The 18,799-nt window shown below is 38.5% G+C and overlaps 1 protein-coding gene across 1 annotated transcript; it reads right to left on the bottom strand.

The window, feature by feature from the left end:
* Window positions 1-10,279: 10,279 nt before the first annotated feature.
* LOC119765996 (pre-mRNA-splicing factor 38B-like) lies at window positions 10,280-13,492 on the bottom strand. The gene is made up of 6 exons (XM_038250307.1): window positions 13,428-13,492; window positions 12,488-12,611; window positions 11,914-12,099; window positions 11,261-11,623; window positions 10,714-11,201; window positions 10,280-10,636 (listed from the first exon to the last, which is right to left on the bottom strand). The coding sequence occupies exons 1-5, from the start codon at window positions 13,490-13,492 to the stop codon at window positions 10,947-10,949; spliced, it is 993 nt and encodes a 330-aa protein (XP_038106235.1). The 3' UTR covers window positions 10,280-10,636; window positions 10,714-10,946.
* Between the last annotated feature and the right edge of the window lie 5,307 nt (window positions 13,493-18,799).

The following is an 18,799-nucleotide window of genomic DNA, read 5'->3' as shown; positions in this document are numbered from 1 at the left end:
ACTTTTCTCTGAAACAAACCAAATTTTCATTGTGTTTCAGTAAAGAGCCTTTAGAGGACGTGCAGATGAACAATTCAAAGCATTTTTGAATTTGGGAATTCGTAATTTGAACGAGAACCAATCGAAAAACTGCTTTGTTTACAACTGGCGCTTAGGACCATTTGAAAACTAACCCGAGAATTACACATTTTTTCTGACATAAAAGATGTACCCCTTCCCAGATGTAATATTACCATGATTTTTTTTCTGTGTATCATGAATTAACCTTGTAACAGGCATCCAAGGGTCCTATTGCTCAAACAGGACTCATTCACTCGCGATCACAAATCGAGCGCGACGAAAAATTGTTCTGAAAAACTCACTTCAACACCAATCGCTACCGAATTCTATCTTCGCTCTCCCTCTCACTCTAATCGGGTAGTACAGCGAATGGCTCAGAGAGGCTGATTGCGCTATGTCGCTCAAAACTGACTCGAAATATGCTGCGATCGGCTTTGTGTTGATCATTTATTTAACTGCTTAAAATTAATGTTATCCAAAATGTTTTGCAATTTTGAAAATAACACAATATCAAAGGCAGATTTGACAGCCATTTCCACCATGCCAAATGTAAATTGACGGCCAAATGAGCGCCTCACGACCATTTTGTTAGATTTTCTCCTCCCTCAATATATTCGCTTGTGACTCGGGTCAACGGACGGAGTAGGCAGAGAAATTCACGAAGTGTTTGATTCGCTGGGTGAAGCGATTGACCAAGACGCAGGCAGCTAGCGTATCGTGTTCGCTAGCGAATGGTTGCGCGCTCCCTACGGCAAAGATTCGTTCAGCGGTGAGTGAGTGATTTCTGGTGTTTCAGTCGGAAATCAGGACCCTTGCTTGCATCCCAACATCGTGGCTTGTTTGGCACGTCGACGAGAAAAAACAACGACTCTATGTATACACAGTAACCTTCCCAGATGTTATGTTACCATGATTTTTTTTACTGCTTTAGCTTGTTTGAAATTTCACAGCAAACATTTTTCCCTCTGAGAAAATGCAATTTCGACACTCCTATGCCGGGATAATTCAGTTTTAGTGAGGAAAAACTGCCAATTTTTGAAATTTCTCTGAATTTAGAAGCAAGGCCTACTAATTAGGGGAGAGTGGGGAGACTTGATCCCCGGGGACACTTGATCCCAAGCCTGTATCTCGTCAGCATGTGGGTAAAACATTTCACGGCGTGTTTTCTGGGCAACCTTAAGGAGAAAAAATAGTCATCACTACTTTCAAAAGTGTCTTATAGGAAATTTTCTCAGCTTTCCAATGCTTCTAAGAGCGAAATGTTTCATTGGGAAATTTCTGAGATATCTCTATTTGATTTTTTTTCTTTTAAAATCCTTGATCATTTATTGGAAACTTTTAAATAACAGTCCAGGAAACTTGTCAAATGATGTGTTTCGTGTGTATTTTACTGACCAAAATGTGCAAAATAAGACAAGAAACAACTTTGTAGAAGGTTGCAAACCGGTAAACGTTTTGGAAATTTAGTTTTAACCGAATTTTTGAATATGTGGGATTTATTCAAATAATAAAATAATAAAACCGAATTGAAATATTATTTTTACAAGAACAAATAGGTTATTACATAATTGTTGTATACAAATAACACCGGTCTGCTCTGATTCAGCTTGGAATTAGCTGATACAACCGAAATTTCTACAGGTTTGAGATTGATAGGGTATTACGAGATTTTTATGAATAAATATCATATTTCCTTAATCAAACACTAACTAGTTGCATGGATACAAAACATGTTTTATACTCGAAATTATACCGCAAATTACCGTTGCTAGCTTTAGGAGAAATACTTTTCATTAGTATGAAATGATTTTTCAGTTTTTTTTTGTATTAAATGATCAAGGAATTAGCAATATTTTAAAAGTTTATCAGACTCTCATATTCAATCTCATCATAAAAAATATATATGTCTTGATTTTTGTTAAAATAGTTTGGAAAGAAAGTTCCAAGAAGAAAGATTTTTTTTTAGTTAAAATACTATTTAATTTTTGTTCAATCAAAAATAAATGTTTGTGACGGTGTTTTCAGAATTCTGAATTGGAAGACTCGAGTTTTATTGCTACTTTTAAGTGCATTTTCTACAGAAAACATTTTATAAAATTTTACCTTTATTTATACTCATGAAAATATGACTTTTGAAGCTTGCCACAGTAATATGTAGTACATTTTCGATTTCAAATCATATTTGTATTTATGTTCCAGGTTAATATTTGCTTAAGAAAATATCAAATTTATTCATTAAAATTCAATAATACCATTAACAATCACAAACCTGCCAAAGTTTCGGTTGAACAAGCTAAATCAGAGTAGACACGTGATATTTGTACACAAAAAATATGTAATTTTCAAATAATTCTTGTAAAAAATACATTTTTACACTGTTTTATGATTTTAATTTCTAAATAAATCCCATATATTCAAAAATTTAGACAAACACAATTTTCAAATTGTTTAGCGGTTTGCAACCTTCTACAAAGTTGTTTCTTGTCTTACTCATCAAAATGTGCAAACATTTTGATGAGTAAATGACTCATGAAACACATCATTTGATAAGTTTTCTGAACTGTTAGTATAAAGTTTCCAATAAATAATAAAGGAATTTAAAACCAAAAAACTTAAAATAGAGATATCTCAGAAATTTCCCGATGAAACATTTCGCTCTTAGAAGCATTAGAAAGCTGCAAGAATTTCCTGTAAGACACATTTGAAAGTGGCGATGACTATTTTTTCCTGATAAGGTTGTTCTATAAAACACGCCGTGATTTAGCTTTGTTCTAGAAAGTTGTGCGAAATTAACTAAAACTCATTGTAGAAAACAAAGAAAAAAATTAAAAAATGTTTAGATTGAGTAACACACATTTTTCTAAAAAGTGCTGCAAAAAACTTCGAAGAGATCTTTTTTCTTTATTTTGATAAGTATGGAAAACACTCAAAAATTATTCAAAAAAATATTTTTTCTACATGAATTGTTTGATAAACATATCAACTCCAAAACCCTTACGCAAAATGCGTTTAGGGAGACTTGATCCCTGCATTTTTACAGTCACTGGAATCAGCCTCAAGATTAAAGAATTGGGCTGGGTTTTCGTACATAGTTTCTTTTAGTATAGTTGTACATAACTTACTGCAGTTTGAACCATTTTTCAAATGTTTTGTAAACAAAAATTATCAGCTTTTGTAAACATGCTCAATTTTGGTCTAAAAAAGAAAATTTTAAGTTTTTAAATATTTTGCATGCTAAACTTGTTATATTTTGAACACAAACGTACAGGTTTAATGTGAAATTGCTGTATCTTATAGAAAATTAAAAGTATGGATGAATAAGAAACATTTTGCTTAAGATTTTTTCAAAATGATGAAAGGGGAATTATCTGGTGAAATACCCTTATCAGCCAAACATAGTTGAATGTTTAAGCTTTCAATTCATGCAAAAAGTTTATAGTTTTATGAGAAATTGACAGAGTTTTGTGCGATACAAAAAAAGGGGATCAAGTCTCCCCACTCTCCCCTACACGACGTTGCAAGCATATGCAGGTCAGGGTATGCTTTCTTATAGTAATATAGTAATTTTGGAATCTAATTTCGTGTAAACAGAGTTGTAATTAAGGACTGATTAAAAAATAGATAAATCTAAAAAATCTGATGCATTTTTTATAGTTGTAACATATATATTTTTTAATGAAAAATGTTTGGAAATGCCTTTTAGAACCTATTTTTAATTTAAACTGAAAAATCTAATAAATTTATTCAAATGTAATCGCTTTTCCTAAAATTCTCCTGTTTCTTCTTTATATATTAGCTAAAGCCCTGCCAAATTACAAAATTATTTTACTTTATTTTGAAATGTAGAATCAAATTTGCAATCGAAAAGTATTCAGGGGAAATTTTGATATTGTGCGCCGTTTTCCAGTTACAGCCAATAAAAATTAATAAAACGTTAAATACGTAACATTGCCAACTATCTATATTTTTCAATTTTGTTTAGTATTTGACTGTTTTTTTAGAAGTCCTCAACAAAGGTCGTTTTTCTACACAATTCCTCATTTTTTTCTTCTTGTAGTTCGTGTCCCAACTGGACATTTCAAAATTGTCAATTTGGCACCTGTCTTATAATTATTTTATAATTAATGTTGTCTTTAATTTCTTTATCAGATCAAAGTCCAGACCACGAACGAGTTTCTGCAACTAATTAAAAATCGTGGAACAATCAGATTACGATGAAAACGTTTCCTAAGTTCACTTTAAATGCTGTGATCAAACCATAATAAATTCAAAAATCTACAGTTTTTTTTTGCGAGATTAGAAACATGGTTTAACATTAAAATCCTTTTCGCAATAGATTCTTCAACATGATACAGTCCAGACTCGAATATTCTATGGTCTTGGCAAAATTGTATCTCTAATATGATTTAGAATTTTTTAATCAAAGATGGCGACCAAAATAGCGGTGATGGATTATATTGAAAAAGTGCAATATAAATTTAATAGGCAATCAATCATTTTGAATTAACTAAAATGGGTTCGCAGAACTCGAAAATGTTAAAAAAGAAAATAAAAAAAATAAGAAAAAACTTTTTTTTTGTTCGAGATTCGATTGTCTGAAGTTCCATACAAACCTTTTGATAATCGAACTTCGGATAATCGAAACTTCGGATCATCGAGTCTGGACTGTATCCATTGATAGCTGATGCGTTCGAACAGTTGAAAAATCGGATTTTACCGTAAAACTTGTTGAATGTTGATGTCAACCTTATCAATTCTTGACCTTTTGCATGACTTCCTTTTCCTCACAATGAGCAAGTCACGTGTTTACGCTCGCGGGCGCACGAGCCATGGGTATTTTCCGCTTTACGTACGTTTCTTTTTTGCTTTTGCTTTTTCGTCGTTGTTTATTTTACTATCGTCAGCACCAGCAGCTCTCCTTTAAATATGTTTCTCTCTCTGCTGCTGCTGCTGCTGTGTATGGATTTAATTTTTGTTTCTTTATTTGTAAATTATTTTCGCTTGATTGTGCCTCATCTTTCTCTCTCTTTCAGGCACACACGAGGTTATGAGCGCGCAAATTCGAGTGTGAGCTCTTCTGAGCATCGATGGCATATTCGTGTGGTCGGGTCGCATCAATACAGCGATAACAAAAGGCGTTTCGTCGGGGAGGGTGGGCCACCAGAAGAGCATGGTGCTGCCGCTGAACGTTGACTGCTATTTTGCGGTGAGTGATAGTCGCCCGACTTGGACTAATAAGATGGTGTTTGTGATGGGATTCATAAAAAAACGAGTGGCATGGCATATCTCAATGAGAAGAGGAAGTGGGGAATGGGGATGGGAAGGGAAATGTATTTTATGTATCGGAAAAGAGAACTCATTCAACGAGACTTTTCGATTGCTCTGGTAGTTTCGAGGTACTTCTTTTTCTGTTATGTTGTTTTATTTTTTTGAAATATTTTATTTTTCTTACACGTTGCTCTTTTGTTTCCGTTTGGCTTGCAGTTTTTGTCTTGAATAAACGAGAGAGAGAGAGAGAGGGCCGTTGTTTGAACTTTGCAGAATTTGTAATGCAAAACAGGGCAAAAGTGCCTCGTTGCACATCTTGGGCTTGGACATGCCTGGTCTGGTCGCTAGTGTATGACCCAAGGGCATGGGACACAAACTCTTGAAAGTATAATCGCTTTTGTGTACGAATGCAGTCGACGCAAACACACTCATTCACTTACTTACTCTTAAAACACACCGAGAGTGACTCATGGCGCGTACGCGTTAATGGCGCGTTAATTACTTGTCGTCGCCATATTGGTTGGGAACGAGAATTTCATAATTTTTAAATTGCCAACGAGTTGAACAGCGCGCCAACTGCATATTTGAGTCGCACACCTTAAGGTGTTGGAGCGTCAAATCATTCAAGGCGAAAGGTCAAATAAGCCACAAAAAAAAGCATCAAAAGTATTTTCTAAATAACTTTTGCAAACCCCATTTCCTTGTGGTCAAAACGACGATATAGGTAAATGAGGTTGAGACAATTTACGACAATTTCTCACACGCTCACCACCAACCCGACCCGAGAGTATCGATCGCATGTTTTTCGATACTCATCCCGCCGACCTCGTGGAGTGTCGAAAAGTTGGTGAAGTAAGAGGCAGGAGAGGAGAGGAAATAAAAGGAAGGACGGTGAGCATTTGAGTTCGTCATCCATAGCGCGCATACACACACGATGCTTGGCGAAAAATCCACTTATAAGGTGCAGGCAAAAGTGGCGGCCAGTGGCGTGCTGGAATCACCTCTGGGGATTTCATCTGATCGTTGATTGGGGAAGCTTTTTATGGGAATAAATATTTGTTTAAATCTAAATGATATAACTTTATACTACTCAGGATACCGTGGAGAATTTCCCTTGTCCTGTTAAAAAAGTCAAGCATCAACAATTCCCGACTTCCAAATCCTCTATCCTTGGTGTCTCTGGTGTGCAGTGGAGATGGAAGCGACCTGCAATGGACGGTTGTCATGGAGTTGAGAAAATATTTTCCATGCAAAAATGATCGAGTTTTATAGCTTTGATGAAAGATTTTTCATTTTTTCCGATTTTTCTCAAACAAACTTCACCTTCAAATATAAAATTTAATGAAAGGCCCATATTCTGGGCACCCTACTGTCCAGTCAGCTGGTTCCAACAACATTTGCAAACATGTTCTACTTCGATCGTATGGTGATATGTGTTAGCAAATACTTATTATCAACACGTAGAGTAGTCAATTCCCCTATCGTCTGTCGGATACCAGTCACATTGCACATTTCTTCAGTTGTTCTACTAAAATGACCCCATCGAGATGGACCGCACTGATCTTTACGATCACATTCTACTCTTTTGGTACGGTTTGTCATCGAAATAAGGTAGACCTCTTATTGTCCACCATCGAAGAGCAGGCAGCAAAAGAAACGGCAATTCCGGATTGCATCTTCTACAGCGTTACACTCAACAATCACTTCAGAGGTATTCTAGAGCGTGTCATGCAGTCTCCGAGGTTGGCACTGATTCCCAAATATGTCATCAATCGAAAAGTGAAGCTTCACTTTGAGGTGATACCAAGAGAACCGCTGATGATGTTAATTTTGGCCAGAAATATGCCAAAAGCTGATAAAATAATCAACGAGACTTTGCTCGCCTTCAATCCAAACACTAAAATCGTTATAATGCTTTCAAGCATGGAAAGCAAAACTTATAATCACTCTCAACAAGTAATGAAACGTCTGGGATTCTATAATGTGGTTTATTTGAGTTTATACCTCAACAGATCAAGTTTAAACATTAGCCAACGAGAATTGAAAGTGGAAAATTCAATCAACTTTGGCCTGAGGCGTAACCGTAACGGAGAACCTATAACATATTCCAGCAGAGTAGAACCGAAACCTTTCGATCCAACGGTACAGCTGATTCAGGAAACTGGAATTTATACAAATTCAACAACGCAAGAGCTGAAACATTCGTGCATGTTAAGCTTTTATGATTTGTTCGATGATTGCTTTTTTAAACATTTAACAACACACAACGTAAGTATGGACACTAGTATCTATTCCATGAAACGTACTGCAAAAAGAGATTTTGGCTTTCTTCTCTTGCATTTTCCAGTCGTACAGGTTGTTCTGGTTCCCAGATCGCAAAGAAGTGTGGTGGAACTGTTTGTTTTACCATTTAAGTGGGAGGTGTGGATTATTCTAGTGTTACTCCTCACAGTGGTTAAAGTTGTTTCAGTTATGAGGCCTGCCTGTTTCCATAATGATCCCATTCTGATTTCTGTTTGTGGATTTGAACGACGAAGTCTTTACCGTGTGAACCGTTTTGAAAGAACTGTTTTGATTTCCTTGATCGTGTTAATGTTTATCATGAGCTGCGCTTACGAAACCAAGATCCTTTCAATGTTAGTGGACAAACCTGTGAGTCCAAAGATCGACACTTTGAAGGACCTTCTGAAGTCAGGCATCAAGATCAAATCGAATTTGCTACTAAACCCTGACCACAAGAGAAATAGATTATTACATGGGTTACTAACTAACAGTAATGATACTTTAAATGAAATGGACAAGCAACATGCGTACATTGCTACGAAGGACGTCGCTGATGTTTTGGTGCCATTGTACAATAACGTTCATAAACGTACCCATAGATATAGTATAATGGAACAAACTCTCGGAACATTTGTGCAATCCTTTAGTTTTCCGATTAGAAGTTCATTGATGGATCTTTTTGGTTATACATATTTTGCCTTTATCGAAAGTGGTATTTGGAATGTTTGGAACGCTAAACACACTGCATCTATATTTAAATTCAGTTATTTGCCCTCGGAAGATGTCCTTCGCTTTTCGGATCTCGTTCCAGCGTTTATAGCTCTTATGTTTGGATTAATTTTAAGTTTACTGGTGTTTGTTTATGAAATAGGTTTGCACAACTTGGGAAAACTAATGTACCGAAAATGTAAAAATCAGTATCGAATTTAAGTATTTCAAATACTTTACCCGATGACTCATTACGCAATCTCTCGATCACACGTTCGATATAAAAATTGCTCTTATAGTTTAAACTCGTGTACCGCTTCAGTTCGCAAAACTGTCCCATATGCATTTTAATCACTTTTGAGTTAATGATTCTGTCTGGTTCTAAATCTAATGAACATTTTTAAAAGTTAGTGCTTTGCTCCAGAAAAGCCGATAAAATCTCACTACAGTCCAGACTCGATTATCCGAAGCCTCGATTATCCGAAGTTTCGATTATCCGAAGGTTTGTAAGGGACTTCGGATAATCGAACCACGAACAAATTTTAAGCCAAATTAAAGCCTATAAAATTAAAACAATGCATTTTTTCAATATTTCATCACCGCCGTCTTGGATTTAAAAATTCAAAATCACTTTAGATTAGTTTGGGGTCGAACTGAAGGTCAAGAAAAAAATAAGACAACGAAACAATTTTTTTTCGTTATTCGATTATCCAAAGTGAAATTTAGCCAAGGCCTTCGGATAATCGAGTCTGGACTGTATTTCGTGAAATTCTCACACAAAATCTTAAGAGCGAGTATTTCACCAATGTGTAACAGGTCGTATCGAGGTGCTCCGATCTAGACGAAATTTTCAGCGTTTGTTTGTCTATACATGAGAAGAACTCATGCCAAATATGAACCCTCTACGACAAAGGGAAGTGGGGTAAAACGGACTAGACATCCAGACATCCAGGATTTGTAAAACTTTTTCTCATAGCTTTTGCAAATTACTGTTAAAAATTGATTGTCAAAATTGAGAAAAATGTTAAAATTGAGACCAAAAGTGCTGCTATGGAAGCCTACAGGGCAAAAAACTAAAGTTGTAAAATGTTTGTTATTATGGATTTCACTGAGATGTTTTGAAACATGCACAAAGCAAAACGGTCATCGCCCAGGAAAATGAGTTCACTGCGCCTGCAAATGTGTTCACTGTGCCAGCAAATGTGTTCACTGCGCCAGCAAATGTGAGTTCCGGTGAGGATATGGTTAAAATTCTCTCAAATCAACGGTGGGTGTGGGGTAAAATAGCCAAATGGCATTTATGTTTTGCTTAAAACATCGACATTTCCAAGACATTAATAAATGATTTCAGCATAAAATGTAAATAAAAGATGTGTTTGACACATTCTAGCGAGAAGTTACAACGGTTAAACCGTTATTTTTTCAGTTTTTTTTTCCTGTAACTCATAAATTTCAAAGAAAACATCTCAATATTTATACAGATTCTGAAAGAACGTTAAATTTGTCATAAGAATCAACCTCGGGCTTAGGATTTTTCGTTGTCAGTTGTCATTTCTGTTCTACGAGCAAATATGTTGCGTGACGTTACAACGGTGGGGAATTTTGTTATTACAATATTTTTTTTGAAAAGGCTGTGGTTCTGCTCTGTTAATCAACATAAACTAGAATTTTTTTATATAACAAGGGAAACGATAACTAGGTGTGTTGGTCCGCACCGGGTTCTGAACAGCGGTTTCACGACGTCGAGGATTGATTAGGGCGCACGCAAACCAACTGCGATCGCGAGCAGCAACTGACGAACCAGTAGTTCGAGCCGAGACCGACCTACCACTAAACGTGCTGTTGGAGAAGTTTAGCGTGAACCGGACTGGAGTTGAAACATATGCTGATCCTGTTGGAGAGGAGCTTGAAGAGATGCCGCTCGAGCAGACAACGGTTGCTGAGGATCTACTTCTGGTTCCTAAGGAGGTGATGGCCGTTCCAGGGCCGTCACGTCCATCAAACCCGGTAAAATTCACTTAACTGCAGTAGTTCGGTCTCTGGCCAATCTCCCAAAAGATAGGAAAGAAGGGGAAGAAGAACATCAACTACAATATACCTGCTCCTGCTCAACAGAGATTGACTGATTCTGCTCAACATCATCCATCTCGTGACGGCGTCCACCCTGGAAAGCCTGCTGGATCGTTGTCGTAAGCCGAGCATCGTGGGACACCGGCGCAGAAGATTCCGAAGAGTACGAAGAAGAGGACGAAGATCGGTGGTTATCACCCTCGAATGCAGGCTTCTTGATCCTCTTTGACACTGCGTCTTGACGATCCTGGCGAATGAAAAATAAAATAAAAGGAAAAAAAAGTATTAGCCGTGCGTGAGTCAGTTTCATTGCGCTAGAAATACCTGATCATTTTTCCGGCGGAAAACGGATTCCGGTCTGGTCCGGAAACTGGACTCCGATCCGGTCCGGTCGTGCAAACTTGCTCCCTCGCGCGATTCGTCGCGGCGGAACCTGCGTTCCGATCCGGTTTGGTCGAGCAAAAATGGCACTTTCTGGCTGGCTAGCAGTACTGATATGTAAATGGGTGATTAAAAGTCAATGAAATTTAGCTAGTCTACTGAGGTCTTATCAAAGGTTAATGTTGAAGTTCTGAACTGGGTTCTCCGTTCGTTTCAAAAAGGCCTACTGAACGAACGTTTCTTAGAGACGAGCGTTCGTTCTCAGAGCTGTTATTTTTCGTGTTGCTGTGTGAACTTGAACGAACGGAGAACCCGTTCAAAAGCATGACTGCTTTCAGCGATTCCTCCCACTTGCGATCGTCTTCCCGGCGTCCGTCCCGGCGGAAATCGGACTTCGATTCTGTGCGGTGTGTATCCTTTCGGCGTTCGTTCTGGAAAATGAAAAAAATATTAGCAGTTTGTGTGTCACTTTAATTGCACTAGAAAATACCTGCTCACGCCGTCTTGATGATGATCCGGTCCTTTCGTGACGTTTTTCCCGGCGGAAAACTGATTCCGGGCTGGTCCGGAAACTGGACTCCGATCCGGTCCGGTCGTGCAAACTTGCTCCCTTGCGCGATTCGTCGCGGCGGAACCTGGGTTCCGATTCGGTTTGGTCGAGCAAAAAAGTCACTTTCAGCGATTCCCAGCGTCCGTCCCGGCGGAAACTGGACTCCGATTCTGTGCGGTGTCTATCCCCTCGGCGTTCGTTCTTTTCCTTTCCGGCACCATGGTTCTTCTGCTGCTCATCCTGGCCATCACAGTCTGTGTACGGCAACGAAGGGTTCAAGTCGATCGAAGCGTCCGTTTTTTTCTGTAAGTATGTCTCGCTCCGAGATTTTCTCAGGAGTGCTGCTAAATTGTATGCCGAAATTAAACTTCTGCGACAGAAGAAAAAAAACGGTAAAAAACGGTTAAAAAACGGAACGATTTCAAGCAAATTACCACTTTCGCGCAAATTTTCTTCGTCCTGGCCAAGTCTTCTTAGATGCTGTCCCTTCGCCGTTTCTGCGGCGAGACAAAATTTTGCAGCTGTCGAAATGGTTCACGTATGTTAAGTTTTGAACGTCCAGCTTTGTTCTCCGGCGGAGACGCCGGACGTACTGGTGTTAGAGACTTTGATGGCGTTCGACCGTCTTCGCGTTCCGGTCGCGAAACGTTGATTGGTGATGGCAGGACCACGTTTCGTTCCGGTGGCGGTTTTAGTATTGATCGGCCAGCTTCACTCTCTGGCGTTCGTAATGGTATTCTAGACTTGGACAGGGAGCCTTGCAGCGACGAGATTCTTGTCTGATTTAGCGGGGATGGAAGGGGGAATGAAGGTGTCTCCGGCGAAAACAATGACGCTCGGCCTTCTTGGAGTTCCGGTCGCAAAACATGGAATGGGGATGGCAGGGTAGGGTTTCGTTCTGGCGGCGGCTAGCGGTAACGGTGTGTCACCGTTACGTTCTTGCGGCAAGACTCGCGTTATTTCGAGCATGTGTGGTGCTAATGGGCTGCTTGCAGGAAATGGCACAACTGGTCGTGAAGCTCGGATAGGTTTTGGAAGGTTTCGAGATGCTTCAGGCCGTAATTGAGTTCCTGATACTGGTATCGTAGGTGGCTGACCTGCTGCAAAGACTACAGAGGGCACTGGTCCTTGTACGGCTTGGTGGGATGGCGCTGAAGACGAATTTACCTCTTGAATCGAAACTCCACCACGGATCATCCTGGTCAGCAGTTGTCTGAACTCGTCTACTTCAATTTGTGGTGGTTGAATCGTAATGTCCGACAGGACAACTATTTTCATGTGTAACCTTGTTCTGAAAACAAAAGGATAACTTGCTTAGATAACAACAAAGTTAAACGAAAACATTATGTTCATTATACAAGAGATTTTATAACCTTTTCTCAGTATGGAGAGGAAAGCAAAAGTGTGAGCCGTGTAAAAGGAAACCCGATGATTCAACATCAATTGGTGTCCATCCAGCGGGGTTTTACTGTATGTCACGGTTATTATTCGATGGCATTTGAGTTTTTTGTTTTACAATTTCGATGATAAAACCGTGATTTTATATCAAATAATTACTTTACGCTGCTCCATCCTCGATGTAATACGACGAGCGCACTCAACGCGTGCAACAGAATATTGCAAAATACTTGAAGACAGAGACTCTGCTGTAGAGAACGTGAGTTTTAAATACAGATTCGCCATGTTTAACTCGACAGTCTACCCGGCAGCTTGCCAGAGAACTTAACTCTGACAGTCTGTACTCTGCTGGTGGGGAAAACTTTGTGGCTAAAGAAAGGTAAAACCAAAACAATCCATCTCTTAGAAATGTCAAGAAGATCCATCTTTATCTGTCACACGCGTTACTCACCACACCCACCGTTGATTTGAGAGAATTTTAGCAATAGAGGAGAAAAGCAACTCGCGACAAAATTTTGAGGCTAGGAATTTTGACAGGTATGATTTTCATAAAGTATTCGCCTCCTTTTCTCTCCCACAGGAAACCTGGGAACGAGGTAGCTGTCAAACTATGCCAAAATTTTAAAGTCACTCACAAAATGAACTTTGAGTGATTTGAGTTCATTCCTGACGTCATGATTTTCTCCCCTATATCCTCACCGGAACTCACATTTGCTGGCGCAGTGAACACATTTGCTGGCACAGTGAACACATTTGCAGGCGCAGTAAACTCATTTTCCTGGGCGATGCACGTTTTGCTTTGTGCATGTTTCAAAACGGGATGTTTTTGAAATCCACAATATTGAAAAATCGAAAAACTTTGAGAAAAACTGCGATTGGCCTAAAAGTTAATACCGTAGGCTTATAGTCCATGAAATTCCCTAACTTTTGACTCATGGGAGTATGGGTGTTGGAGGCTGTTGCAAAAAGATATTAAGGCTTTAAAAAATTAATTTTTAACAGTAATTTGCAAAAGCTATGAGAAAAAGTTAAACAAATCCTGGATGTCTATGGCTCATTTTGAAGTGCTTCAAAAGACCTTTCGAATGCATCTTAGAGAATTGGAATTGACGAAGTTTTAAGATTTTTATGTTTTTTGAACCACAAAATTCAAAACCCGTTTTACCTCACTTCCCTTCGTCGAGCCCTCTCATATTTGGCTTGAGTTCATCTCATATATAGACAAACAAACGCTGAAAGTTTCATTCAAATCGGAGCACCTCGATACGACCTCTAGAGCAAACCGAGCAATGTTTACAAAAACTGCCTCTCAATAAATTGATTTGCATTTGTTATCTTCAGATTGCTGTTTTTTTTAATGAGAGATTAATAAAAAATGGAACATGGTAGAGATCTAGATTACACTTAGAATTATTATAACTGCAACAATCGAACAAGAATGAATTAGTGGCGCAAAGGTAACCTAAGGTAATCTTAGATTGGATTGAGTTGGAAAGCAGGAAAATTATGAAGTAGACGAGGCGTCATTTAAACATTGTGCAATAAGTTGAATAGACTTAAATTAATCATGTAATTTCCCAAATAATAAATTGAATAACATGTTTTACAAGAGCACAAACAAAAACAAACAAAACAAACCTGGTAATATTAGGTTAAGGTTTATTATTCTGCAAATAAAAATGTACGGTAGTTATGAATGACACATGAAGAGATCAATTCTAGAGTTATTAAAGGTCCTATAAACTATTATTGTCTTTCATATGTTTACAGGACCTATTAAAAAATCTCTTGAGGTAAAAAAAACGTGAACAAAAAAAAAGAATTATGAATGTTACATTGAAAAAATCCCTTCAAATTGCCTGTTCAATAATTGTTCCATACTTATCACAATTGTGAAACACCTGCATTTGATTGATAAATTCACAAATTTATTTATAGGTGAATGGTCGCGCTGTTCGCTTCGGGGAGCGGTCGTGGCTGAATGGTTACGGTGTTCACTTTATAAGCGAATGGTCCTGGGTTCGAAACCCATCTGCTCCCAACGAGAAAGTTCTGGACTCATTGAATTTAGAAATTAATGAAAAAACATGAAGCTCACGGCGGGGTTCGATCCCCTGTCCTTAGGATTGGCAAGCAAAATGCTTTCCACTTTACCGCGGAGCATTGGTAGCTTGAGTAGGACTTAGACTGATATAGTTGATTCTAAGAAACGGACGAGAATAAAATTGAATGCAAGTTGAATATCAGAACATACAAGAATGCATTGCATTGCATGCATGCAGGCGTATTTGAAATGAACCTACATTACCTCGCTATAAAAATAGCCTGGGCGACTGATAGAATTCATCCAATAAGCGATGAGAAGAATTGAAAGCTTTCCCATTAGAAATGAGAACACACGAAGAATTCGAACAACAACGCAAACGGTCGTAACCACTCGCCTAGGGTGGCTCCTCAGACCATTCACCTTCCCAAAAACCGTCCAACTCCAAGCGAAACTTACTTGAGGATACCGTGGAGATTTTCCCTTAATACTCTGAAAAAAGTGGAGCATCAACACTTCCCGTCTTCCAAATCCCTTTCCTTGTCCCTGGTGCGCGGTGGAGATGGGAGCGGCCGGCAATGGACGGCTGCCATGGTGGTGAGAATCTGGTTCAGGTGGAATTGGTTCTATTCCTAATTATCGATTCATAGGCAACTCGGGCTTAGACAATCATCACATCACATGGCGAAAATCCAGTCTGCAATCCGCTAAAATCACCGTCTCCTAGCGAAGTGAAGCGAATGGTCGCGCTGTTCGCTTCGCTTTGATCATGGGTTCGATTCCCATCTTTTCCTGCCATGGTTCTGTTTACTGTGCAGAGGATAGAGGCTTAAAAAATGTGCTAATTTTGATTGAAGAATATTTTCAATTATTACTCAAAAGTTAACATCAGGTACGAAAACATGCCCATCGCTAACTTCTCCCCGGTACGTCACTGGCATCAAAGGCATATCAGAGCAGCTCTTCAAAAGAAACACACGAAAGAAAAACTTTTAATGGTGTGTTGTTGTGTGGTGTGGTGCTCGGGCTGCTCGGGAAATCCGAATCGTTGTACCTTTACCGAATGCATTGCTGCTGCTGTTGCTGGTGCCACACACAATAATGCCACGCGCGCGCTTCGAGACTGCAAACGACAACATGTAAGAATGTATGCAGATTGCACCAGATAAAGTCGTTTTCGTCGTCGTCGTCGTCGTCGTTGCACTTTGGGCCGAGGACGATTCGAAAAGGTGAAACGAAAAAAAAAAAGATTTTAAAATGAGAGTACACAGAGTCTGTCTGCAATGACGCGAAGGTGTACTCCCACATACAATCAAATGACAAAAAAAAAGATGAGTTCGGACTTTTGCGTGGTGACCTGTTTTTTATGATTTTATTTCTTCTTTTTTTTCTGTTCAGGGCCATCAATTATGACTCATTTGCGTCAGTCCAACACGACTTAATCGCACTTTTTTCATCGGATGGCCAGAAAAACGAAAATCATGCCAAATTCCTTTATGTGTAAAAAAGCGAAATAGAAAAAAAGAGTTAAAATCGGTGCCAACACCATTACCACCAGCATACAATTCTCACGATTAGACTTTACGTACGTAAGTACAGTTGGTTGGCCAGCAGCCTCGCAGCCAGCGATATTTGGCTATTTCATTCATAGGAGTGGAAATGTGGAGCGGAACATGCCTGCACCAACACAAACAAACCATTAATAGTAAAAGAGCATCGTCGTTGGACGGCGACGAGATAGCAGAAGGAGATGAACGGGGCAAAGTAAGCAAGCCAAAAAAACACACACACCTCGCGCGCTCCTCTCACTTTGTACCAACTCGTAGCTCATAATAAGTGCACGACATCCGATCAGAAGCTTCAGCGATGGTGTCGAGTGTGTGGTGGGTCTTGGCAGTGCGAGAGCTGGTTGAATGAAGCAAATCAATGAATGAATTTATAATAAAAAAGTTTTGCAGAAATATGAAAAAAAAAAACAAAATGCTTAGAGTGGATAAAATCTGTGTATAAAGATGTCCACGCGCGAGAGTGTGTTAGTTTGTAACAAAATTTACACGCAGACATAGGCAAATCGAGTAGAATGATCCGTCTGTCAAAATCAGCTGTGTCCTTTGTTATACCACGAGCACGTGGTAAACAGCTGGTTTTACAGACGATTGATCTACTCGATTTGCCTATGTCTGCGTAAAAAAAGTGTAAACAAAATCAGCTGCTTGGAATTCAGCCAATCACAATCGTTCAAAACCAAAACAATACTTCAAATACAAATACTAACATAGAATCATTGTGTGCGTGAAAGAAACCGTGGAGATCTCTATTGAAAAAAAAGTTACCATATTGCATTAAATTTTATTACAGACTTCCTCATGTAAACCTGAAATAGTATAGTTTGTCATGTAAAACTAACTTGGAGCCTAACATTTTAAAAGGGCACAAAAATTTTGTAAACAATAGTGTACTGCCCATAATTGAAAATTCGGCTATTATGCCAAATCAAGTATTCCGAGAAAAACGCGTTTTAGTGTTTGTCACAAAATCTCTGTCAAGGCTATTTCCCATAAGAGTGGCATATTAGCCGTTTGGTTTTTCGCATCGGCAGCCAAGTCTAAACACTATTTCAGTGAAATTCATGTTCCAGAAGATGCGTTGGAACATCCTCTACCACCTGGTGCTAATATCTCGTTTTTGCCAAAAGTGGATATTAGCCGTTTTTTTCAATGGTGGGCAGTGTATCCCTTTCACTCAAATGACAGTTTGCATAAGGTGTGAGAGGGATACACTCTTGTTTACAAAACTGGAAAGCACGACTTCTTAATTGTTTAGAATCTTCTTTTCAAATATATTCTTCATTTGTCATTTATTTTACATATTATTTTTCTAAACACTATAGGCAGATTCAAATCTGGGTGCTGAAAAGTGGTTCGCAAAACGGCCTAAATTGGGTACTAAAGCCCTATGCCAATTTTTATGTAGGGGAATTATACCCATTTTAATCACACTAAGCCGTTCGACCAATTCTCATAACATTTGCCGTTTTCCGCTATTAAATCAACATTTTCAGATGTATCAACAATGAAGAGTTGCTTGCTCACTTTTATTTGAGCTATTTATTGCTTTGAAACAATCAAAAACACTTTATTCAAGCTGTAATTCATGACCAAAGTGCTGCTAGGCCGATAATAGAAATAGGCTGAGAAAGGGTATAGTTCCCCTACAACGGTAAAAAACACGATTAAAAACCATTTCTGATCACTTTTTTTCATTTTAATGTAATTTTTTTTCTGACAAGACAACATTTTTTCGATGTTCAACTATGGTCCCCTTGGAACGACTTGTCAAGTAGGAGCTTTCCTGTCAAGAAGGACCGCGAGGTTAATTTTTCAAAATTGATTTAAAAATCCATTTTAAGCTCTTTATGGTCGTACAAAGGGTCATTGTACTCAGAAAAATAAGCTTTATCGCTGTGAACAATAATATCAGCAATCTAAGCTTCATATTAGGACCCAATTTTGAAATGTCAAAGTGGAACCAATTTACTGTTCGCCAAAAGTAGAGAGTATTGTTATCGATCATTAAAAATTGTTTCGTTTTTTATTGCAAGAATGAAAAAAATGTGGCTGTTTAGGACCTGAAGTTGAAGTCAAGAAATCTTACGGGACGGGATCACCATTTTTATTATTCCGTTTGAAAATCTACTGGTTAGTAAAAATCTTCTCTGTTTGTTGAATCAGCTTTGCTAGAATCAGCGATATTTTTTTTCGCTGGACAAAGAAGAGCTGCAGGATTCTATAATCAGCCAGAAAATTTATCTGTGACATCGCAGAGTGACACTCTCGCCGCAGTTCGTCGTCATCCGTAAAGAAGAAAAACATCTTCAAATCGATTAAAACTTGAAAACACACACAATTTTACAGCAAAAATGTTCAAAATTAGACAAAATATAACCAACCATACTGATTATAAAACAGCTCATTCACCAAAGAGAAAAAAGTCATGCTTGTGCTTGAAAAGCCTCCTACTTTGTAGATGTAAACAAA

This window comes from Culex quinquefasciatus, chromosome 2 (assembly GCF_015732765.1).
Source record: "Culex quinquefasciatus strain JHB chromosome 2, VPISU_Cqui_1.0_pri_paternal, whole genome shotgun sequence".
Classification (NCBI taxonomy): domain Eukaryota; kingdom Metazoa; phylum Arthropoda; class Insecta; order Diptera; family Culicidae; genus Culex; species Culex quinquefasciatus.
The sequence above is the reverse complement of the archived record's forward strand: the minus strand, read 5'-3'. Positions and strand labels throughout refer to the sequence as shown.